The sequence below is a fragment of the Myotis myotis genome, unplaced genomic scaffold (genome assembly GCF_014108235.1).
Source record: "Myotis myotis isolate mMyoMyo1 unplaced genomic scaffold, mMyoMyo1.p scaffold_m19_p_19, whole genome shotgun sequence".
Lineage (NCBI taxonomy): Eukaryota > Metazoa > Chordata > Mammalia > Chiroptera > Vespertilionidae > Myotis > Myotis myotis.
Genome location: NW_023416323.1, coordinates 30,804,697 through 30,828,010, shown reverse-complemented (window position 1 = coordinate 30,828,010; position 23,314 = coordinate 30,804,697). Strand labels below are relative to the sequence as shown.

At 48.3% G+C, this 23,314-nt stretch overlaps 1 protein-coding gene across 6 annotated transcripts in view; it reads right to left on the bottom strand.

The window, feature by feature from the left end:
* RANBP10 (RAN binding protein 10) overlaps positions 1 to 23,314 on the bottom strand; it is an 85,128-nt gene that overhangs the window by 55,984 nt on the left and 5,830 nt on the right. For 3 of the 6 annotated variants that reach the window (XM_036346233.1, XM_036346231.1, XM_036346232.1), the window contains exon 3: positions 9,903 to 9,955. The exons of 1 other annotated variant lie outside the window; for it this stretch is intronic. In XM_036346233.1, coding sequence (XP_036202126.1) covers positions 9,903 to 9,955 — 53 coding nt within the window. Of the gene's footprint in view, positions 1 to 7,189; positions 7,307 to 9,902; positions 9,956 to 22,343; positions 22,809 to 23,314 lie in introns of those variants that run through there. 2 more of the 6 variants (XM_036346236.1, XM_036346234.1) reach the window with 2 other exon arrangements.

Sequence of the window (23,314 nt, the reverse complement as noted above, 5' to 3'; positions counted from 1 at the left end):
ACCATAAGACCAAGGCCTAGCCACAGTTGCACATTTTGTAGCCAGTTGTTGTCAGTCTCAGGCTAGGGTCCTACAGAGTGGTCTGGCCTCTGTTAGAAAAACACACTGTAGCCCTAAGTGCCAGGGCAGCCAGTGTGGCCTGAAAGTATTGTCCCTCCAAGATGGCAGGCTCTGGGCAGTCACTTACCTCCTCAGACCTTTGGTTCCCTTCTCCACAAAATGAAGGGGTAGCAATTAGACATCACCATCAAAGGGCCATAGGTGTGTACTTGGGAGAAACATTCTGAGTCTCCAAACCAATCAGTAGGTGTGATAACCCCCATCTGAGGGGTGAGGAAACTGAGGCACTGAGAGGCTGCATGAAGCCTGTGGTCTTAGAGATAACACTATTCCGAAGCTCGATTCTCCTTCCTCTGAGGGAGCACCAAGTAGGTAGCACGAGGGTGAAGCGACCACCTCCTTCTTCCTGAGGTGTCCCCCAATCAAAGACACAGGGAAGAGGAAGATGCTCTAAAAGTAGAGCAGCATGGGTTCCTCAAGATGGGCTCCATCAGAAAAAACTTCAGGTACCCCTACAAGGTTTCTGGACCCCAAGCTTGGATGACCTGACCAAGTGTTTGGCTGGGTTCTGTGGACTTTGAGAAGGGACTAGGAACAAAGCCTCCTGGTGCCCTCCCCCAGGTCCACAAGAACAGAGTAGGAGAAGGAGTGCTAGGATTTGTCTGAGATCCCTGCTTCTTTGGGAGATAGCACTCACCTTCTCTTAAGAAGTAGCTCCTCCCTTGCACCCATCCTGTGGCTTCAGTGGGAACTGCTAATCCTAGTAATCCCCCCTCTCTCTCTACCAGGATGGCCCAAGATTGATCAATCACAGATCTTCCTGGAATTTTTCTACAAGGGAAGTAGAAACCTGAGGTAGAAAGCTAGTTTGACAGACGAAAGCTAATATGCATAAAGCAGAGGCAAAAGAGAGATACAGAGAGAGGGACCTGGCTCCTGTTTGCCTGAGGTCTGGTGAAACAGCTGATTATAGATGGGTTTCTCTCCCTTGAAGCAACCAAAGTTCTCTAATGAAAGCGACCACATCGAAGCATCTTTTTGCTCACCTTGCATACCAGCTGACCCACCTTGCATACCTGCTCATTCTCTCATCAAGCAGACCTCTTCTCGGGGATCATCACTCAGGAAGCTAATTTGACTACGCATGAGTAGTAGATGCTCATGAAATGTTTGTTGAAATGAAAAGGGAAAAGTCGCCAAGGGCTGACAAGAAACCAGAAGCACAAGATTGTCAATGTGTCTGACCACATTGTGACACACCATCTGTGGGCAATCCTGGGCTTGACTGTGAGGAATTTTGTTGTCTTTTTTCTTTTTTTTCCAGGAAAAAAGATGCATGCTGTCTGCATGCATCATGCCTCTACTTATACAAACTACTTCGGGGCCCTGGAAAGAGGCCTGTAGCCAGGCTGCAGACCTGGCTCTACCTCTGGGTAAGTATTTAACTTCTCTGGGTCTCAGTTACCTCATCTTGAACAGGACAGGTGACGTAAATATCTCTACCAGCTCTAGAAGAATCCATGTTCTAAGTCTCCCTTCCCATTAAGAGGAGCCAACAACTAAGGTCACTCCCATATCTCTGCGTGGACAAACCTCCCCTCCAGCCCCACCGCCCTCGGCTTCAGAACTGGACCTCCCTTTCTACCCCCCACTCCTACCCTGGAGCCAAAGTCAGCAACTTGCTAAGCGTGGGCCCTGGCAGCATGTGTGGTCACCCCTCTCTGGATGGGCCCCATGTGAGACTGGAATGATGGGCCCAGGAATGAAAACTGTGACCCTCACCACAGGGCCAGGGACAGCTATCTCAGAGGACAGTGGGATGTGAGGGCCAGAAGAAAACAAGGGGACACAGCTGCCAGGGTCAGGCCCTGCAGGGAGTCAGGGCCAAGTGGCTGTGGATCAGATGATGTCTAGAGCTACACGATGGGCACGACACTGACAGAGAGTGCCACCCTACTAACCATTCTTCCCTCTTCAGAGAGAATGGGCCTGTCACTCCCAGAAATAACTCATGTGTAGCCAGCCTGACGCCCCCACAGAAAAGCCTATCCCCTGTCACATCAGATGCCAATGATGCAATAAGAAGCCAAGCCACATTCAGGCCAGAAGACAGGAGGCCCCAGGTGCCCAGTTCAGATGCTCTGGTACCACCCACTTCCCCTTCCATCATCACTCAGAGGGCAAGTCCCAGTCAGAGAAGTGTGGGGGTGGCTGAGGAAATGGTTTTTATCACCTTGGCACTCCCAGATGCCACCCCCAGTTACAGTGTCCTAGAGTAGAAGACTCCCCATGGGGGTGCCAGGGACTCCAGCATGATTGTTCCAGGAGCCCACCCTATGCCACTTCCATCCACCAGGACACATCAAGAGCTTCAGTCCCAGGGCAGCTGGAATAAAGAGGAATCCTACTGCCAAGTGGAAAGATTTCGCATCATCAGCATATTAGCACAGAACACTGGGAGGGAGCCGGTGCTGTGCCTGCCCAATAGTTTATGGTCCTGGCCCACGGCTGACCAGGTCAGAGTCCAACCCATGTCATGTTCATAAAGATAGCCTAACAGTTGCCCCCCAGGCCTCCAAACCAGCCATCTCTCCCCAATAAATAGATCCTGGTCATCAGTGGACTTTGAGGTCAAAGTGACTTGGGTTTGACTCCCCATTCTGTCACTTCTTAGCCCCTATAGTTCTCCTGGCTAAACTCTTTCAGGCTGGTGGGAGGATTAAATAAGAATGGACATGGAACACCAGCCCACAGAAGGCATTCACCTGCGAGTTTTCATTCCCTCTCCATCTCTAACACTAGCTCAGTGATCAAGCCTGGGTTCTACAGACTTCCTTCTCCCCTTTTCCCTGAAGGAGTGGGCACAGGTGGAGCTAGGCATCATCCACCTCTCCTGACAGCCCACCAACAGCAGCCCCAGGCCTGCTCCACTCTTATTGGTTCCCAGTTTTCTGGGGAGGCCACCTGACTCTAGGGCACTTAATAGAGCTCAAGAGCCATGCCCAGTGGCTCTCCGAATGTTACTCTTGAGGCTGGCAATGGAGGAAAGGAGCTGGGCTAGCTTGCTTAGGAGAGAGTGCACATGTCATGGAGGACCTCATGGCAGAGCTGCTTCTCAAGGGTGATTACCCACTCACAGCTCTCTCTCCCCAGAAATCGATCAGATAGATGCCTTTCCCATAACCTCAAGTATCTTTAAAACTCTGACAAGAGCAATGCCTGGAATAGCTCAACAGTGGGTAATGGGAAAGCAAAAGCGAGTGTTTCATTCAGCAAATGCTGTAGGGTGACATCAGGGAAGGCCTATCACAGCACTCACATGGCTGCTACCCCAAGCCATGGGACCAGGATTAACACAATCTTAAAATGATGCTTTGGACAACTCTAGGACAAAGAAGCAGGGGATTCCCTGGATCCTTCTCTTCATGGTGCTCAGAATGAAGGCCATGGTGCTCAGAATGAAGGCCATGGTAAAAAGGGCAGGAGAAAAATGCTGAGGCAGGGAGCTGACACCAGGTGGAGCCTGCCCTCGTAGGGGCACCCAGGCCCTACTCTGACACAGAGCCAGGTGTCAACTTGAAACCTGGGCAGGGTGAGGGACTGCACACCAGCACCTGTACTAGTATATAAAGGGGCCTCCACAAGTCACACTCCTCCCCCGCCGCAAAAGAAACAAATGCCTGACAGCAGAAGAAGCTCAGGGGCAGCCAGATGAGTCTAGCTGGGTCTGGCTAGGACATGGCTCATATGGCATCTGGCACATCTGGCAGGACTACTCGCCTACACCTCAGGTTCCCATAGGACAGGCTGGGTCTGTCATCCATGCTGAATCAGGCTTAGAAAGGGGTGGCCCTATCCCACAGAACTGAGGTGCAACCTCAGCTGCCAGGCTTGGTATGTCTCTTCTGGGGTTGGCTTTGGCTTTTCCTTGTTTACACTGAGCTCCGTGTGAACCTTGGGGAAAGTCAGTGGACAGGTAACTCCCTGGTAATGTAGGAGCCTGTGACTTTGCACATATTGCCAGATCCTGAGAGATGGACATGCACAAAACCCTTCCCAAAAGGAGGCTCAGACATAGTGTTCCATGTTTCCAGGGCCCCTATACAGTCTCCCTCTGCCCCGCACTACGAAGGCAAAGGCATGAGCAGTAACTGGTCCCTACTCAGTTCCACCCTGATGTGGCCCCTGCCTCCAGCCACACAGGACACTTGAGAATCTCTGTTTTCAGAGACTCACAAACTCGGGTTTCAGAACTGGCCCCTCTGCTGTCGATGAAACCTCTTATCTCAAGACTTAACCTGCCCTGAAAAATAGTCTTAAATCCAGAATCTTTATCTCTGTGTATGTGGCAGAAGAAAATAGGATAAGAAACCCCCAAGCCCAGGAGGAGTAATTTCCAGATCTGACTGAGTCGCGTCATTTCAAAAGGCTTCCAAGCAGCCCTGGAATGTTGTGGTAATACAGGTCTCCCTGTAGGTGAGGGAAGCGCCCCACAGGAAAGGAACACGGGCTCGGCTGGCCATAGGGCCAAGGGCACTGCTGGCCCGGGGAGGAGCAGCAGGGGAGCAGAGGGCCTCTTACAAGAAACAAGTTCTGCAGCAGGGGCCACGGCAGGTCCTGCAGCACCGGCACCATTAACCACCATGTGACCCACCAAAGGCTTTGACCAGTTACCTAGTCCTTGGGCCCACCCTCTGTTCTGGACTGACCAGTAGACAGACCCTGTTGCCAGAGATGCAAGGCCTCTCTGGGTGTCGACCCCGTCCAGGTCTCTTCCCAAGGATGTCTCTGACAGAGGAACAAAACGAAAAAGGCAGCAAGGGGTTGGGTAGCCCCAGGCACACATACCCCAACCTATCTTCCCATAGCCCCCGTCCTGGGCAGCTGCCCAGTGGCTTTGGAGAATCTCCTGGCTGCTCCCTTTCGAGGCAGGGCCACCGTGAAACCCCGATAGGCTTGAACTGCAGGGCCATCACCAGTTGGCTTCTTTCCTCCACCAACCTGGCACTCACCTGGGAGGCTTATACAGCACCTACTGTCATTCCAAGGCCTGTTCCCAGGTGCTCTGCCAAGGTCAGGAGGAGGTACACACAGAAGTCCATGGGGGCCCTGATAGCTCAACCCACCCAGCTGGAAAGAAGCATGGCTTCCTTCATGGAGATTGGGACTGAGCAACCCCAGAGAAGACCCCTGCGAAGCACTGTAGATTCTGGGATGAAAGATGCTCCAAGAGAGGCAGTGGTTAAAGGTGGGCACAGAGGGGGCACATCAGCTGTGAGCAACAAGGGTAATCAGCCTACGTGGAGTGGGACAGAAGCAGTACCTGTTTGGTGGGTGCAGACAAAAATAGCATTTCCAGACTACAGGAAACCCACCTACGTCCTAGTAATCCCTAGGACATCTACTACGCAAACCCACCTGCTATTGAGATACCTTACACTGCATGCGCTGTACCCATCAAGGATAGGGAGAAAGGACATGAAACAACACCCTGTTGTTTACTGTCAGTGCCTGCCACACCACCTAGAGGTTACCCTAGGTCCCCGTGACCTTGGCACAGACCCCCACTGTTCTGCCCTGATCTCTGCTATCTGCTGTTGCTCTCCCATGGCACAGGCAGATGTGAAATATCAGCTGTGTGCAGAAGTTGTCCCACCCGGTAGAAGCAGGGCACTCACACAGGGTCATGCTCTTAATAGCCCACTTAGAGCAGGCTTGGTAAAAAAGCTCTAGGGGAAGGAAAAGATGCTCATTTGAGCAGGCTCATACTGTGGAAAGAAGGGAGTCAGTCCTTCTGCCCCAACCCCACCCCAAGGCATGGTTGGCATCTGCTTCAGGGACTATGCCCTTCACTCCTAACCCCCCAGCTGTGGTTCTTACTGCTGCTTCTTTTTCAACAGTTCAAGGAAAGTATACGTCCATGCGCCTGGGTTCTCCTTTGAGGGGTTGTAGTAATTAAAGTAATATATGCCAGTCTGGCCAGTGTGGCTCAGTGGTTGAGCGTCAACCCATAAAGCCAGGAGATTGTGGTTTGATTCCCGGTTTGATCTGGTTAGAGCACATGCCCAGGTTGCAGGCTCAATCCCCAGTAAGGGGTTATGCAGAAGGCAGCCAATCAATGATTCTCTCTCATCATTAATGTTTCTATCTCTCTCTCCCTCTCCCTTCCTCTCTCTGAAATCAATAAAAAACAAAACCTATTTTAAAGTACTATATGCCACAGCAAGAGAACAGCTGCCTCCTCCACAGAAACAGCAAAGGAGAAAGCTACCAGCTGCCCAGCTCTGATGCAGATGGGGCTGCCTATCTACACAGCCTGAGTCTCCCAGAAGGAAGATCTGTCCTACCCTCGCCCCCCTCAATGCACCCAAGCTTGGGAGAAGCCAAAACCCTACTCTCTATCCACACCCCTGACTTTTCCTCCCTGCTTCCCCAATCCAAGGATTCCAGCCGCTGCCATTCACTGCCAGCTCACTGATGGGTGGGGCTGCAGGTACACTCACCTGCCTGCAGATCATCCTGTCCTGCTTCCAAGCCATTTAGCCAAGGGTTCTGACATTCTTACTTAAGGCCACACCTGTTCCTTGGTTTCATGCTTAAGGAGGCCAAAAACACCTTACGAAATGTAAACAATCAAACTTCCACATCTTCCAACAGAAACCTCTGACCGTGCAAGCTAAGACCTGCCCATCGGCTCCCAGGAAAGTCTGAGCACCACAGCCTCACATGAGAGGCACTTTGTTACCATCTGCCCCGCAGCCAGCACAGCAGCCCTCTGCCCCTGACCGCCCTAGAGGCTCCTGCTGAGCCAGTGCAAGAGAACACTTGAGCCCTGACTGGTTTGGCTCGGTGGATAGAGCGTCGGCCTGCGGACTGAAGGGTCCCAGGTTCGAATCCGATCAAGGGCATGTACCTTGGTTGCGGGCAAATCCCCAGGGGGTGTGTAGGAGGCAGCTGATTGATGTTTCTGACTTTCTATCCCTCTCCCTTCCTCTCTGCAAAAAAAATCAATAAAATATATTAAAAAAAAAAAAAAAAGAAAGAAAAAGAAACCCATACCCATTAACAGTGGCCTCCTTTTAAAAAAAAAAAAAAAAAGAGAGAGAACACTTTAAACATCAACCCTTACTTTGGTTGCCATGCTGTCCTTTCTCCATAATTCAACTCCAGCTAACATGTGTCCTCAAATCCAGAAAACATAAGCACTGGAGAGAAAATGTTGGCATTTGACTCCAGGTGAGTGTACCTGATATACAAACATTCATAAAAGAAACTTAAATGTACAGGTACTTCCTTCGTCAGGTAGGAAAAAAATACCTTTCTCAATAACAATAGCTAACATTTATGTACCCTTTGTTTGTATCAGGCCCTATTATAAGCACTATATAGGAATTAATTAATCCTCTAGCCATCCCATATGAGTTAGGTACTATTATCATTTCCATTTTAAAATGGGGAAACTGAGGCACAAAGAAGTAACTTGCTCCAGGTAACACAGCTGCCAGGACGCAAATGCAGACAGCGGGGCTCCACAGTCCGTGTTCTTAACTACTGCTCCACCATAGCCCTAGAGGTCTGTTTCCTCCCGTGACTAAATGTGAGCCAGTAATTGGTTCAATGACAATGAGCCTTCACATACAGAAAAGGGGGGGATAGTCATTCCCCCCTACAGGTAGAAGGTGGTGACAGAGACCTCACACACGTTCAGCACCACAATCCTTAGGGCAGTGTGGGAAGGTTGAGTTTCAAACGAAGGCTTCTGGCTGAGGGCAGGCTGCAAGCCAGTGGGGACCTGACTCAAGATTGGTTCCACCACACTTGGCTTGCTAAAGCCACTGCACTGAGCACAACAAAATGCAGGAATGGCCGCTTCTCACAGCCCAAGTACATCTGTACTCACTCTGGGAGAGTGATGCTAAAAAAGATGTGGTCCAAGTCTGAACAAGCTCACAACCCAGCAAGGACATGGCCGGGTAAATGTAAAAAAGTCACATGAAGCAGGTGACAAGTGTCATCACAAGATGGGATCAGGGCTGAAGGGGTCAGTCAAGGTTGCACAGAGGGTCACAGGCAGGAAGGACACCCCAGGACAAAAAGGGGCAGAGTAGGGAATGTTTGCAGCATGTTTGGGGTTCCACACAGACATGCTGGTATGTGGTGTGTGTGGAGGGCAGAGGTGGCAGAAGAAACTGAGCAGGGCCTGCAGGGTCTGTGTCCTCTGGCCAGAGGGATCAGAGGCACAAAGCAGGCAAGGGGCAGAGAATACCAGGGAGTAGAGAGCAGAGGCCTAAGGTAGTGCTCAATCAGGAGGCCATGGACACAGCCCGGTGGAGGCAATGACAGGAGGAATAGAGAAGGGGGCCAGATTGAAGAGACATTTGGGGAGTGGCAGAACCATGGGACGAGGGAAAGGAAGGCATGGAGATCACTGAGGAGTCACACCTGGGAGCAGGGTAGACAGTGACTTTCAGCAGAGAGGGAACACATGAGGATCTGATTTTTGCAGGAAAATAACCTCAGTTTGGGCCAAGCAGGTTCACAAAGCACTGAGGTTTCTGGAGGTGTGAGCTGCTCAAAGACAGCGTGGAGACAGAGGAGTAAGTTGCCTGAAGGGTCCCCCCAGCTACCCTTTAACTGCACTTGCAGGGCCTGGCAAAGTACACCCAACCATTCACAGGCCAAACTAGAGTCTTCTGGATCCCGCAGGGGAGGTGAGAACTGCCTCCGCCTCCTCCACACCTACTTCACTTCAGCTACTGTCAGTTCTAATCAGGAACAAAACCCAAAAGAAACCAGAGAAACGAGTTTCCCAGGCTGGAGAAGAAAGGAGAGGGGGGCGGGAAGCAGAGAGAGAGAAGAAGGTTATCCCCTATAGTTAAGAAGAACTTGCTTCAGAGAGAAAGGGGTAGAGACTCTCACTCAGGCCGGGCCATCATCTGTTCTTATTGGTTTCACTCAACCAGATCAAGAACCATAAGAAAAGTGGCTTCAGTTCCACACTTGGCCCTCTCCTTCCTCACAAACTTTTCTTCTAAGGACTCCTAAAAGGCAGGACTAAGAGCCCTCTTTGGAAAAAGCCAGCTGCCTTCTCTGTGTCACAGACACAAAAAGTAGAGAGGACCAGGGCAAAAAGACAGGGACTTTGCCTGTCTCCATGACAGTGTGAGGGCAGGTTGCACCATGTACCTTCTGCCGCTCAAGGGACAAATGGACTTAGGACCATCTTCTGGAACCCACCAGCTTCTGCTGGGGGCTTCTCCCCCCTCAACTGAGCTCAGCCCAAGACTGGGTAAGAACCACTGGCAAAAAAATAGCTGAAAGGGTGCCTAAGGGGTGGAGGAGCCCCATCTGCAGGGCCCAGAACCTTCCACAAATCTGAGGCTGCTTTCAACCCAAGTCTCGTGCACATCCTCCCATTTATTACGAAACTGCCTCACCATGTTCCATGTGGGAGGCCACAAAAAGACTTTGATCTTTAACATGGTGAAGTAACAAAGGAGCCAGTGTTGGCAGTAGTCTTACTCCCTGTATATGCCCGAGTGCCAGGCTGGTCAAGCAAAGGCCAATGGGAGTGAAGGCTACTGAGGTGTGTCCCCACTGACAACAAGCTCAGGTCACTGGTTCTGACTGCAAACAGTTCAAATTCCATGAGTGACAATCACTTGTCAATTAATTGTTGGAATGGAAGCCCATACCATCCTGGCCCAATGGCCACCTTTTAGAATCGTCTACCCAATGGCTTGGCTTGCAAAGTCCTCTCCACCCTCTTGGCTGCCACCATGACTCTCAGCACAGAATGGATCAGGAGAGCAGGACAAATGATCTCTTAACCAGTGACTCACCAGGAAGTCTGTTCATGTTGACACCTTGAGCTGAGAGTCCTATTCCCATGTACCTTCAAAAAAGCACACACACAAAAGTTTGGTTAACAGATGATTATGCAATTCCCTTCTCAAATACTTCTTGGTAAAAAAAAATAAAAAATAGAAAAACAGGAAAAAGCAATGAATGTAGAGACTCTTTTAACATACTAGTGGTTCTTGGGGAACCTTTATATTTTGATTTTCCAATGGAAATCATCTCAATGCCTTAAGCAGCTGAAGAATCAGCAGGTAGTACCTGTAACCAGGAACCACTGGCTTCAAGTTTCAAAGGGAAGTTTCCTGAAATCACTGCTTCCATTCCCATTGTTTCTGGCTCGAGCTGAGGTGGCAGAATCTATTCCCCAGACGTGCTCAATCTAGTACAGTGCTTGGCAGAGCAATGCAAGATCCATCCCACAGGGACAAGCCACTGTGCAGCAAGGACCAGGACATGGAAAAAGTACAGCCAGGCCGGGTCTCTACAGGATCTTCAAGACCCTCATACAGAGCTTCTTCTCTAAACTCAATGCCCTCTCACCCCACACATCACTGCTGGCCTCCCCAATCATCCGAAAATAGGGGACGGTGGTGTGTGAGGCCCCTGAGACCCACTTTCTCACTCCTCTCACCCCAGGTGCCTCAACAACTAAGCCACCGACAGCAAGGTAGGGCCCAAGCTGGGCAATTCTGCCAAGGATATCTCAGTGACACTCAGGAGAGCGCAGACCAAAAAAGGAAATAAACAGATTTTTTTAATCTAAATGTTGGTAGTGCACAAAGAAATGGTGAGGTATTTCCCCAAAAACTTAAATAAGAGAAATAAGTCATCAACTTCTAAGAATATAATACAAAATTAACACACAAAAAGTAGTTGTGTTTCTATACACTAACACTGAACAATCTATAAAGAAAATTAGGAAAATAATTTCAGCCCTGGCCAGTGTGGCTCAGCTGGTTGGGCGTCATCCCATGCACCAAAGGGTGCTGGTGTGATTCCCAGTCAGGGCGCACGCCCAGGCTGTGGGCTCCATCCGCAGTAGGGGGTGTGCAGGAGGCAGCTGATCGATGTTCTGCTCTCACCCCAAACCCAAACATCCAAGCACAAGAGATGGAACCTACGTTTACAGGCTCCAACCCTATGTCTTATGCCACAGTGGACAGAACAGATGCAATGTATGCCACCCACCTCAGGATGCGGGGGCTACAGGAAGAAGTCCCAGCCATCAGAGAAAAAGCAGTCACAGCAGTACTGGGCACATGATGGACATTCAACAAATCCCTGAGGTTTGTCCTCTTGTGGGCTGGTGAAGAACCTTATCAGCTAAGTCACAGGCTCTCTCCCAGCCACATTTCAATGGGAACCTCAGTTTCTAGCTGGTATGAGGTCATAACAGAGCTATGGGACAGATAAGTGAGCCCTGAACTCAACTACAACACCCCGCGTACTATTCTCCCCTCTTGCTGCCACTTGCCTGCAGAGCTGTGAGATTAAATGACTTACAACCACAAAGCAAGTGACCACGGGAGGAGCGAAGCTCACTTCTCCATCCACTCAAGAAAAATCTAAGCAGACCTGAAGCTCCTCTCAATCAACAATGGGTAACGTGCTGTGCTTTGCTAAGTTCTGGACCAATGTGGTCCCAGCTCACCAATAGGCTGCCAAGAATGAAGCAAAAGGAAGGGGCATACAAAAGCCCCAAGACAATAAGGAAAGGGCATACAAAAGCCCCAAACCCAAGAATGTTCTCCTGGACATATACAGTAGTACCTCTGCATCTATGGAGCAGAAAGAATGATATCAGGAAGTCACCCTGACACTATCGCTCCTCTGTTAATCTCTGGTGGCACTTGAAAATACATGGGTTGCTGGGTCCTTGCGAAAGTTGAGTAATTCAGTAAAAACAGGTGTGATAGAGACCCTTGCAATCATTCACCCATTCCACAAAGATCCTCTGTGCCCAGTATGCTGCTGGACAGAAGAGTGGAGGCTTGGAGTCAGTCCCTGCTCTCCAAAGGTTTCCAGTGTCAAGTCAGGGGCAGGCCAGAGAATCAGGGCACACTGACCCGGGGATTCCCAGAGGAAGTGAAGACTGAGCCAAAACCTGGTAAAGGAGATGAGAGGAAAAAGAGGAGTGTGTTCCATGCAGAAGCAGCAGAATGTGCTGAGACACGGAGGCAAGAAAGCAGCCCACGGTCAAGGAACTGCAAGAAGTTCAGGGTAGCTGGTCACAGCCTGGGCAGACCGAAAAGAGCCAAAGCTGAAGCAGGAAACAGGCTATTCCCAGCCAGTCTGCATGCTGGCTTAAGGAGTCTGAGTTTCATGGGAGGTCAATGAGAAGCTCAAGTGCTTTAGAAAGGATACAGCTGATCAAATAGCTGATATTTGGAAAATGGATCCAAGAGGCAAAACTGGAGGCTTCCAAAATCATCCACTGGAAGATGACAGGGCTGGACAGGCCAGGCGCAGTGGAATGGAGAGACATGGAAGGGCCAAGTACTCTTGAGAACATGGTGAACTTACTGGATGGGGAAGAAGCTGCCCAGGACACTGCCCAACACAACCAGCCACCAAAGAAAGGGCAATTCTCTGAGACCCGCATGGAAAGTCTAGAGCCCAAGTGCTTAGCCAGTCAGGTGGTAAGTAGCGGCCTTTCTCCAGCTCTGCTCTAGCCCTGGCATTTACACTGTGCACAAACATCTGAACAGGAAACACACCGCATCACAGCAAATGTATCAGACAGACCCAGGTTCAAATCTAACCTCTGCCTCTGAGTTCACCATTTAACCAAGGGCACATCACATGGTCCAGAGAGCCCTCAGTGCAGCCACTGAACGGGATCAGACAAAGGAGCACCTGAGCACAGCTGGAAGGGCTGCTGGTGGATGACTGTCCATTAGCGCATGCACTGGAGGCTCTTCTAGCATCGGAATCTAATAAAGGAAAGCAAGCCATTCCTGAAGGCCTGGATCCTGGAACACCGAAAAACAAATGCCTCACCCTGGCTGGTTTGGCTCAGTGGATAGAGCGTCGGCCTGCAGACTGAAGGGTCCCAGGTTCGATTACGGTCAAGGGCACATGTCTGGGTTGTGGGCTCGATCCCTAGTAGCAGGTGTGCAGGAGGCAGCTGATCAAGGATTCTCTCTCATCATTGATGTTTCTCTCTCTCTCTCCCTCTCCCTTCCTCTCTGAAGTCAATAAAAACATATATATATATATACATATATTTATTTTTTTTTAAATATATTTTATTGATTTTTTACAGAGAGGAAGGGAGAGAGATAGAGAGTTAGAAACATCGATGGGAGAGAAACATCGATCAGCCGCCTCCTGCACATCTCCCACTGGGGATGTGCCCGCAACCCAGGTACATGCCCTTGACCGGAATCGAACCTGGGACCCTTCAGTCCGCAGGCCGACGCTCTATCCACTGAGCCAAACCGGTTTCGGCTCATTGCTTCATTCTTGTATATGCCCTGACTGGGGATTGAACCCACAACCTTGTCTTATCAGAATGATGCCCTAACCAACTGAGCCACCCAGCCAGAGCAGGGCTCACTTTTCAAGCAGCAGGGTATATCTGAGGAGCTGAGGGAGAAAATTATTTACCCCCTCACAAAATGCAGCAATATGGGGAAGAAGAACCACTGGTCAGAGAGGTGAGGCGGCCAGTAAGTATAGAGAGATAACAGATGAGCTCTTCGTGGCAGTGAGGCCATGAGTCGGCTCTACCTTCTCAATTTCGACCCTTCACTGCCCAAACCACAACAAGCCCTAGAGTTAGAAGAGTGACTCTGCCTCTCTGTTGGGCTCCAGAGAGAAGAGGCAGCAAGCGGGTGCTGCACAGGCCAAGTTGGTTTCAGATCCGCCACAGAGCAGCGGAGGAGCAGCAGCAGTTGCAGCAAAGGCCCTTGGCGGACCAAACAGCCAGGTCCACCCTGAGGCTCTCACCATCCACGGCAGCCAGCGGGGCTGAACTGGGGTCCTGGAGAAGAACCTGCCTGGTGGCTTCACACTACCCTCCACCCCCTCTGCTGACTCTCCCACAAAAGCAACTGTCTGCTGAAACCACTGCAGTCATGTGGAGAAATGTGAGCACACTTGTCAGCTTGGATTCTTCTTTTTTTCCCCCTCTTTGGTTTTACAGATTTTCTACAATTAAAACAAATTACTTTGATAGTCATAGAAAAATCATTTCAAGAGTCAGCTGATGGCCGCACACTGAGGTTGTTGGCTCTCACCCATTTCAGAGCCAAAGGGCTACACTGGTGTACCAGGTCTCACGGTCAGCTCCTCAGTTCACCCAGGTCCCTGAGCCTGGACAAGAGGGCGGAAGAGTGAGCCGCAGGAAATGGTCAAAATCCCTGCTCAGTGGAGGAGCTGGCGCTCCAGTTCACATGGCACCTGGAGCGTCCCAAGCACGACCCAGAGCACACACTCAGGGAACCCTGCTGCAATGACACAGGATCAACATTAGCTCCAATTGGCGAGCGATTCTTTCACAACCCAGGCAGGCCTGGTGATGGGCAGAGGACAGGACCTCAGAAACTGGACCTCTGGACTTTCACACCCTCCAGAGACGCAGAACAAGGCAAGGGGGGGAGGAGACCACTGCTTTGCTGTAATTCCCCATCCAGTCCCTCTGGCATTCCCTTCCTGCCCCCTGAAGAGAAGCACCTGAAGAGTTTTCAAGTGACAGCAATACTTTACAGCAGGGGTCTGGGGAGGGTCTGGGGACACCCCAGACTCTGGCCTCAGACACTCCAGCCTAACTCAGTATTGTGGGTCTTGGATGTCACTCCCTATCTCAGGTTCCCTATCAGAAGAGGAAAAACTGGATTAATGGCCTCCTAAGCTCCTTCTCAGCTCTGATCTAGAGACCCCAATTCTTGGCAGAATGTCTGTGTACTGTGCTATATCCAGGTGCCAGCCAAGATGGGGTAGACCTACAACACCAATTAATGCCATCAAGAAGACATTAAAAGGCCCTAGCCCGTTTGGCTCAGTGGATAGAGCATCGGCCTGTGGACTGAAGGGTCCCGGGTTCGATTCCGGCCAAGGACACATGCCTGGGTTGTGGGCTCAATCCCCGGTGGGGGGGCATACAGGAGGTAGCTGATTAATAATTCTCTCTCATCAGTGATGTTTCTATCTCTCTATCCCTCTCCCTTCCTCTCTAAAATCAATAAAAATATATTTTTTTAAAAAGACATTAAAAGAAAAGAGGTGGCTCGGTTGGTGTTGCTCAGTGGTTGAGCGTCAACTTATGAACCAGGAAGTCATGGTTCGATTCCCAGTCAGGGCACATGCCAGGTTGTGGACTCAATCCCCAGTGTGGGGGGCACAGGAGGCAGCCGATCAATGACCTACATCATTGATGTTTCTATCTTTCTCTTCCTCTCCCTTCATCTCTGAAATCAATAGAAATATATTCACAAAAAGAAAAGAGGTGCACTCTCCCTCCTGGGTGCACGCCTGTGCCTTCCCCCCACCCCCAGGCAATTTACCTTTGTCTTTCTTTCTCCTAAGCTCCAAGGGCCCTGCTGCCTCTGTAACTTACTTCCTGAGCATAGGCAGCCCAGCTGGCTCACTTCTACTACCTCTGTAACTTTCTAAATAAACTCTCTTTTATAATTTAAAAAGAAAGAAAGAAAATACAGGCTGTGGTGGGTAGCTCAGTTGGCTAGATTATTGTCCCAAGGTTGCAGGTTGGATCTCTGATCAGGGCACATAAAAGAAGCAACCAATAAAAATATAAATAAGGCCGAAATCGGTTTGGCTCAGTGGATAGAGCGTCGGCCTGCGGACTGAAAGGTCCCGGGTTCGATTCCGGGCAAGGGCATATACCTGGGTTGCGGGCACAACCCCAGTAGGAGATGTGCAGGAGGCAGCTGATAGATGTTTCTCTCTATGTTTCTAACTCTCTATCTCTCTCCCTTCCTCTCTGTAAAAAATCAATAAAATATATTAAAAATATATATATATATATATGTAAAACAACAAATCGGTGTTTCTCTCCCCCCACACCACCCCCCACTTCCTCTCTCTCTAAAATAAAAAAAATTTTTTTAAAGCAGCTGTACTCAGCTTTCTTACAAAAAGAAAGAAAAAAGCCCTAGTCAGTTTGGCTCAGTAGATAGAACATTGGCCTGTGGACAAAAGGGTCCCAGGTTCGATTCTGGTCAAGGGCACATACCCAAGTTGCAGGCTCAATCCCCAGTAAGGGGTGAGTAGGAGGCAGCCAATCAATGATTATCTCTCATCACTGATGTTTCTATCTCTCTCTCCCTCTCCCTTCCTCTCTGAAATCAACAAAAAAATTCTTTTTAAAAAAAGAAAAACAAAAAAAGGAAATTGCAGAACGTGTGCCTTAAGACTAAAGATGCAATAATCCTCAATAAAACAGTAGCAAACAAAATCCAACAACATATTAAAAGGATTACACATCATGACCAAGTGGGTTTTATCCCAGGAAAGCAAGGGTAGTTGATAATAAACCACATTAATAGAACAAGCAAAACAAATCCACATGATCATCACAATGGACACAGAAAAAGCACTTGACAAAATCCCATTACATCCCTTCATGATTAAAACACTCAGAAAACTATGACTAAAAAGGGACTTCCTCAACATGACAAAGGGCATTTATGAGAAACCTGCAGCTTACAATCTCAATGGCAAAAGATTGAAAGCTTTTCCCCTAAAATCAGAGGCAAGACAAGACTTTTCACCACTGATATTCAACACTGTACTGGAAGTTCTAGCCAGAGCAATTGGATAAGAAAAGAAACAAAAGGCATCCAATTGAAAGGAATAAGTAAAATGATCTCTATTTGCAGATGACATGATCCTATATATAGAAAATCCCAAATACAAAGAGAGCCTCCAAGAGCTGGTAAACAAACTCAGTAAAGTCACAGGATACAAGATCAACATACAAAAAACAGTCATGCCCAGCTGGTGTGGCTCAGTGGTTAAACATCGACTCATGCACCTGGTCAGGGCACATGCCTGGGTTTCGGGCTCAGTCCCCTGCACATCCCCAGGGGGCATGCAGGAGGCAGCCGACTGATGTTTTTCTCTTTCTCAAATCAATAAAATCATACTAAGAAAAAAAATATATGTACATATATATTTCCTCAAGTGAGGATAAAAAAATATATAACAAGTATTAGTGAGGATGGAAACAAACTGAAACCTTCATACATTGCTGGTGGAGATGTAAAATGGTGTAGTCACTATGGGAAAAAAGTGGTTTCTCAAAAAGGTAAACATAATTTGTAATACCTTAACTAATAAAAAAAAAAAAAAAAAGTTAAACATAGAAGGATCCAGCAATTCCACTCTTAAGTATACACCCAAAATAACAGAAAGGAAGGACTCAAATGGATACTTGTATGGCAATGTTCTTCACACCATTATTCACAAGAGCCAAAAGATGACAAAAACCTGTGTCCATCAATAGATGAATGAACAAAATGTGGTATTAACATACTGCCATAAAAAGGAATGAAACTCTGATACAAGCCACAACATCAATAAACCCTGAAAACCTTATGCTAAGTGAAATAAAAAGTCAGATGTAAAAGGACAAATATTGTTTGATTCCACTTATATGAATTATACAGGCAAATTCAAAGAGAGAAAGTAAATAAAAGGTTACCAGGGGCTGAGAAGAGGGGGGATGGGGAGTTATTGCTTAGTGAGTACAGAGTTTGTGTTTGGGATGATGGAAAACTTTTGGAAATAGATAGTGGTGGTGGTTGCACAACATTGTGACTGTAATTAATACCACTGGGAAAAAAAATACCACTGAATGAACCACTGAAAAATGGTCACAATAGCATATTTTATGCTATATATAGTTTACCATACACACACACACAAAGAGTCACCAAGAACACCTCTTTGGCTCTGTGTGCCAGCATGAACCTCATCTGGCTTTCCCAGATAAGACGAGTAGGCCTTGGCACAGAACACAGTGCAAAGCATCAGAGCATTCTGGCCTCACATCTGGAGCAGCAAAAACAAGTCCCATGTGGCTCAGCTGGTTAGAGTATTGTCCCACCCACCAAAAGGTGGCGGGTTCCATCCCCAGTTGGAGCACATGCGGAGGCAACTGATTGATGTTTTCTCTCCTCCCTCTCCCTTCCTCTTTCTGAAATCAATTTTTTTTATATATATATTTTTTTTAATATATATTTTATTGATTTTTTTACAGAGAGGAAGGGAGAGGGATGAAGAGTTAGAAACATCAATGAGAGAGAAACATCGATCAGCTGCCTCCTGCACACCCCCTACTGGGGATGTGCCCACAACCAAGGTACATGCCCCTGACCGCAATCGAACCTGGGACCCTTCAGTCCGCAGGCCAACGCTCTATCCACTGAGCCAAACCAGTTAGGGCCTGAAATCAATTTTTTTAAAAAATGAAGTCATCACTACAAGTACACAGCAGTTGACAAGAGTGAAAAACACAGACCTAGCTCCTTTTACTGTCTATCAATTTCTTAGAGGGAAGGTGGATTTTATGGGCTGGCAAGTTCATAGGCACTTTTAATAAATGTTGCATAAGGTATATGAACCAATTACTATGGGACGTAATAATTTTTAATTTAAGCTCTATCAACTGGATGTATCCAGGCCCACAGAGCTCTGGTGGTAGTGACAAAGAGGAGATAGGCAACAAGGTCTTCAGCCTTAGGGCTGGAGGCTTTTGGGGGTTTCAGGAAAGTACCAACTCCGCTGCCATTCTCTGGTGAAAGGGCCAGTCATGAATGCCCCTGCCCCAGACCCCCAAGGAGGTACTGGAATCTCATCTGACAGCTTCATCTTGACATCTAACACCTTAGCCACAGCTCAGCAAGCCGCCAATCTTGTTCCTATCAGAACCTGCCCCAGATAAAGAAATCAACAGCTTCACAACAGAGATCTCAGGGACCATGGTTATAAAAATGGTCCCTCAGAGACATTTCAGGAAAAACACCGACTGACATTTAAGTTTGAAATGAGGGCTATTTGGTGCTGGGGATTCTATTTCATAGTCTGATGGAGCTGCTTAAAGCCACAGTTCACAACACTGGCTACTGTGTGCAAGCTGCTCCTCCAGCAGCCACACCCCCACCCTCACCCTCTGCCAGAAAGCCACCCAGTAACCCACTGAGCCCAACTCTGGTCTCAGAGTATTCTGGCCTCACATCAGGGCCAGAAAAAAGAAGTCCCATATGACTCAGTTGGTTAGAGCATCATCCCATCCACCAAAAGGTAGCAGGCCCACAAAGAGAGGAGGGGCAGAGATGAATGAACTCAGCATGAGCACCATCCAAGGAAGAAGAGGCCTGAAGGCAAAGGGGCTTTGAGTCAGGATATGCTTTGCAGGAAATAAGGCTGTTCTGAATGTGGGTCAGGAGAGCTCATGCATCCACTGTCACCAGCACCATCAAACACCCAGGAGCCCACAGACAGAAAGAAACAGACCAGCCCGCTTGGGTGGCCGTAGGCAGGTTACTCACATACCTGGGTTCTGGCTCCTTCCCTAAAAGGCAGACAGAATCTCAAGTACCAAGCCTTGACTTTCCAGAGGCTGGCTGCCACATTCAAAAACCAAATATGCTGGCCTTAACCAGAGGTAGCCAGTAGGCACACCAGCTTAATGTGAAAGGGGTGCCACCAGATCCCATTTCTAGTAAGCTCTGGCCCCTATCCTCTACCTCTCTGGCTCTGTGTAATTACAGAGCTGGTGCACAGCTGAGTGTGGACATGGTAAATGCTCTTAGCTACTCAGACATTAACCCTTAACTCTCTAGTTACAGGTCTTCATCCAGAAATTGGCTTTGAGTTTGCTGATGTGTAACTTAACACCTTTCATTATTTTCAGCAGAGGGTCTTATTCCAGTAACCTAGCCCACCATTACACGGAAATTCTATTCCAATGATTCTGAAAACATCAAATTCCATGTATTAAATCACTTTCCACTTAAAATATCTGGAATGGTTTCCGTTTTCTGCACTGGCCTTAAATGATACAACATACATAATGGCAATCACCTGTATTTATCTAAACCTCCCTCCCCTCTGTTGTCCATTTTTAATGTAACTATGTCAGGTGTTGAAAGATCCTATGTATTATTTTATAATTAAAAAATTAATCTATAGGTAAAATAAAAATGCATTTTGGCTAAAAAACAAACAAGCAACTATGCCCTGGCTGGTTTAAGTCAGAGGTTAGAGCATCAACCCACATACCAAAGTGTCACAGGTTCAACTCCTGGTCAAGAGCAGGTAGCTCAGTTGTAAGTTGGACCCTTGGCCTAGTAAGGGTGCAAGGGGGAGGCAGCCAATTGAAGTGTTTCTCTCGTGTTCATGTTTCTTTCCCTCTCCACCCTCTTCCACTCTAAAAATCAATGGAAAAAATATCCTTGGGCCCAGCCAGTGTGGCTCAGTGGTTGAGCATGGACCTATGAACCAGGAGATCACGGTTCGATTCCTGGTCAGGGCACAGGCCCCAGTTGTGGGCTCAATCCCCATTGTGGGGTGTGCAGGAGGCAACTGATCAATGATTCCCTCAACACTGATGTTTCTATCTCTCTCCCTCTCCCTTCCTCTCTGAAATCAATAAACATATCTATATATTTTTTAAATATCTCTAGGTGAGGATTAAAAAAATATTTTTAAAGCAACTATAACTACTGATAAACTCCTAGCACAACAGTTAGTAAGAGAGCATTCTAGCCCTAACCGGTTTGGCTCAGTGGATAGAGCTTCGGCCTGCAGACTCAAGGGTCCCAGGTTCGATTCCGGTCAAGGGCATGTACCTTGGTTGTGGGCACATCCCCAGTGGGGAGTGTGCAGGAGGCAGCTGGTCGATGTTTCTCTCTCATCGATGTTTCTGACTCTCTATCCCACTCCCTTCTTCTCTGTAAAAAATCAATAAAATATATTTTTTTTAAAAAAGAGAGCATTCTATAAAATACCGTATGCCAATTTCAGACACATTGTTTTGTAAACTGGGTCACAACCAGTTCTACTCAACAAACCATCCCTCTGCTTCTTTGCTTTTAGTTCAGCTCCACCTCAACAATGTCCTTTAGAAGACGCGAGCGGGGCCCTCAGACCATCTGGGCACAACTGCCCGTCTCCTCTCTCCACCTCTTCTCATCTTCCAACTGCCCCCACCCTGAAGGCCAGTCGGTTTTATCTCAATATGAAACTCTGACCAAAAAATAGCAGCTGCCTGCTGCATTGTGCAGTGAAAAAACTTCTGGGGCTCTTGTCTGGACAAGAATGAATGCTGTGATCAGCAACATTTGCCATGAAAGCTGAGGGGCAGTGGGAGTATTTGAGCCTCACCTGCCATCCAGAACTTAAACTGCCATGGCATCCTAGGCCATCTCTAAGGTCCAAGAGGTCGGAAAGGAAGAGAGCCTTTCAGAGGGGTGCAAGAACCTTACCCAGCCCCTCCCTTACTTCCCTACACTGCCCAGAGCATCTTTTTCTGGCCCTTTCATGACAAATGAATTGGGCTGTGTTCCACCACCAAGTCCCCTAGCCTCATTTCTAGCAATAGAGCCATGATCTTACATTTCAATTACAACCAAATACTGAGGATCCTGGAGCTACAATGATATTTTATGTGAATTTTGAACAGAATTTCTGAAGAGGCAGAGGACAGCCTTGCATTTAGACACCACGTTATCCATCTCTTTCCCAGTCATCAGTCCCTTCTTTCCAACTTGACCCCTGACTACAGGCACTCTGGAGCCCTCATTCCTTCCCAATGACACCGGGATAAGATGGCTCACTGTGCCTGCCATGCAGAGCTGCTGAGTCCATCCTCCTATGCTCCAGCTCCCACTTTCCCTCTAACAGGGAATCTCTCTTACGTGGTGACCCATCTAAAGAAAAGACCAAACATTTCAGAAAACAAACACACACAAAAGAACAAAATGAGAGGCAGGAAAGGGAGGGTGCAGTGTGAAGTGAAATTTAGAAATTTCTCTGGAGACTAATCCTTGACTAAGAAAGTACCCAGTTATAAAGAAAGAAGCCACACACTCCCCACTCTCAGCCTGCAGTTGAAACCAGATGGTGACATACATTGGGCAGGGAGGTTCCAGGGAGGCCCACATATGCTCTAAGCAGGATCAGGTCCTACCAGAAAAATGGATACCACGTGGACTTCAGACCTCTCACCCCATATCCAAATAGACCTGGGCTTTAACCCCCAACACAAGCAGTACAATACTCGAAGATGCCCCAGAGCCCAAATACTCCATGTCTCCAGAACAGTGCAATGTGTTACTAGGGAGAGATGCAGCCACAGCCCGGCATCTGCCCACGATGCCATCAGTGGTCGGGGCAGTCAGGGAGAACAGGCACAACTGCCACCTGTACCTGCCTTAGGCAATGACAGCACTTACTTTTCAGGGCAGACAGGACAAGGCCTTCCCCAGGTCCACAGCTGAGTGCCAAACTTCTCAACAGCACTGGACAATGCAGAGACCAGACATAAGCAAGAGGACCTGAGCCGAAGTGGCTCTCCAAACCAGAATTGTAGCAGGTGAGATCTTCATTGAATGAGTAGCTCTTTGGAAAATCACAGACAGTGTTGTCTTCATTGTTGTCTTGGTAAAACCAAAATACCAGAAAACAGCTGTATAGGAAGTCCTTTCACCTCTGAGAAGCCTCTCTAGCTATCAGTCTTCAACATCCCACCTCTGCAGCTCTCCATGCAAAATAAATGCCAGCCAAGAAAAAGTCATCTGCCGTGGGAAAACCAAGCATGGAGTCAAGGAACCTAAGCCACTGGCCCACCACTGGCCAGGGCTCTCAGCCAGAGGGGCTGCTAACCCAGACCAGAAGAGTCTCTTCTCCCCATTCCACTCTCAAAAGTGTGAACAGATCTAAAGTCCTCATACCCTGCTACTGCACTCAGGATAAAGCCCATGCTGCTTGGCCACAGCACAGAAGGTATCTCTTTTTTTCTTTTCTTTTTTTTAATATATTTTATTGATTTTTTATAGAGAGGAAAGGAAATGGATAGAGAGTTAGAAACATCGATGAGAGAGAAACATTGATCAGCTGCCTCCTGCACACTCCCTACTGGGGATGTGCCCGCAACCAAGATATATGCCCTTGACTGGAATTGAACCTGGGACCCTTGAGTCTGCAGGCTGACGCTCTATCCACTGAGCCAAACCGGTTAGGGCCAGAAGGTATTTCTGATCTGGCCCCTGCCTGCTCATGTTCTGTGTTCCACATCTTTTTATGCACGTTCTTTCTGCCTGAAATATCTGCTTCTCACTTTGTTCATGGCACCCTCTAATCCTTCCAGATGTAGAATCATCACCTTTTCAATGAAGCTTTCCCCAAACTCTCAGGTACAAGAGGA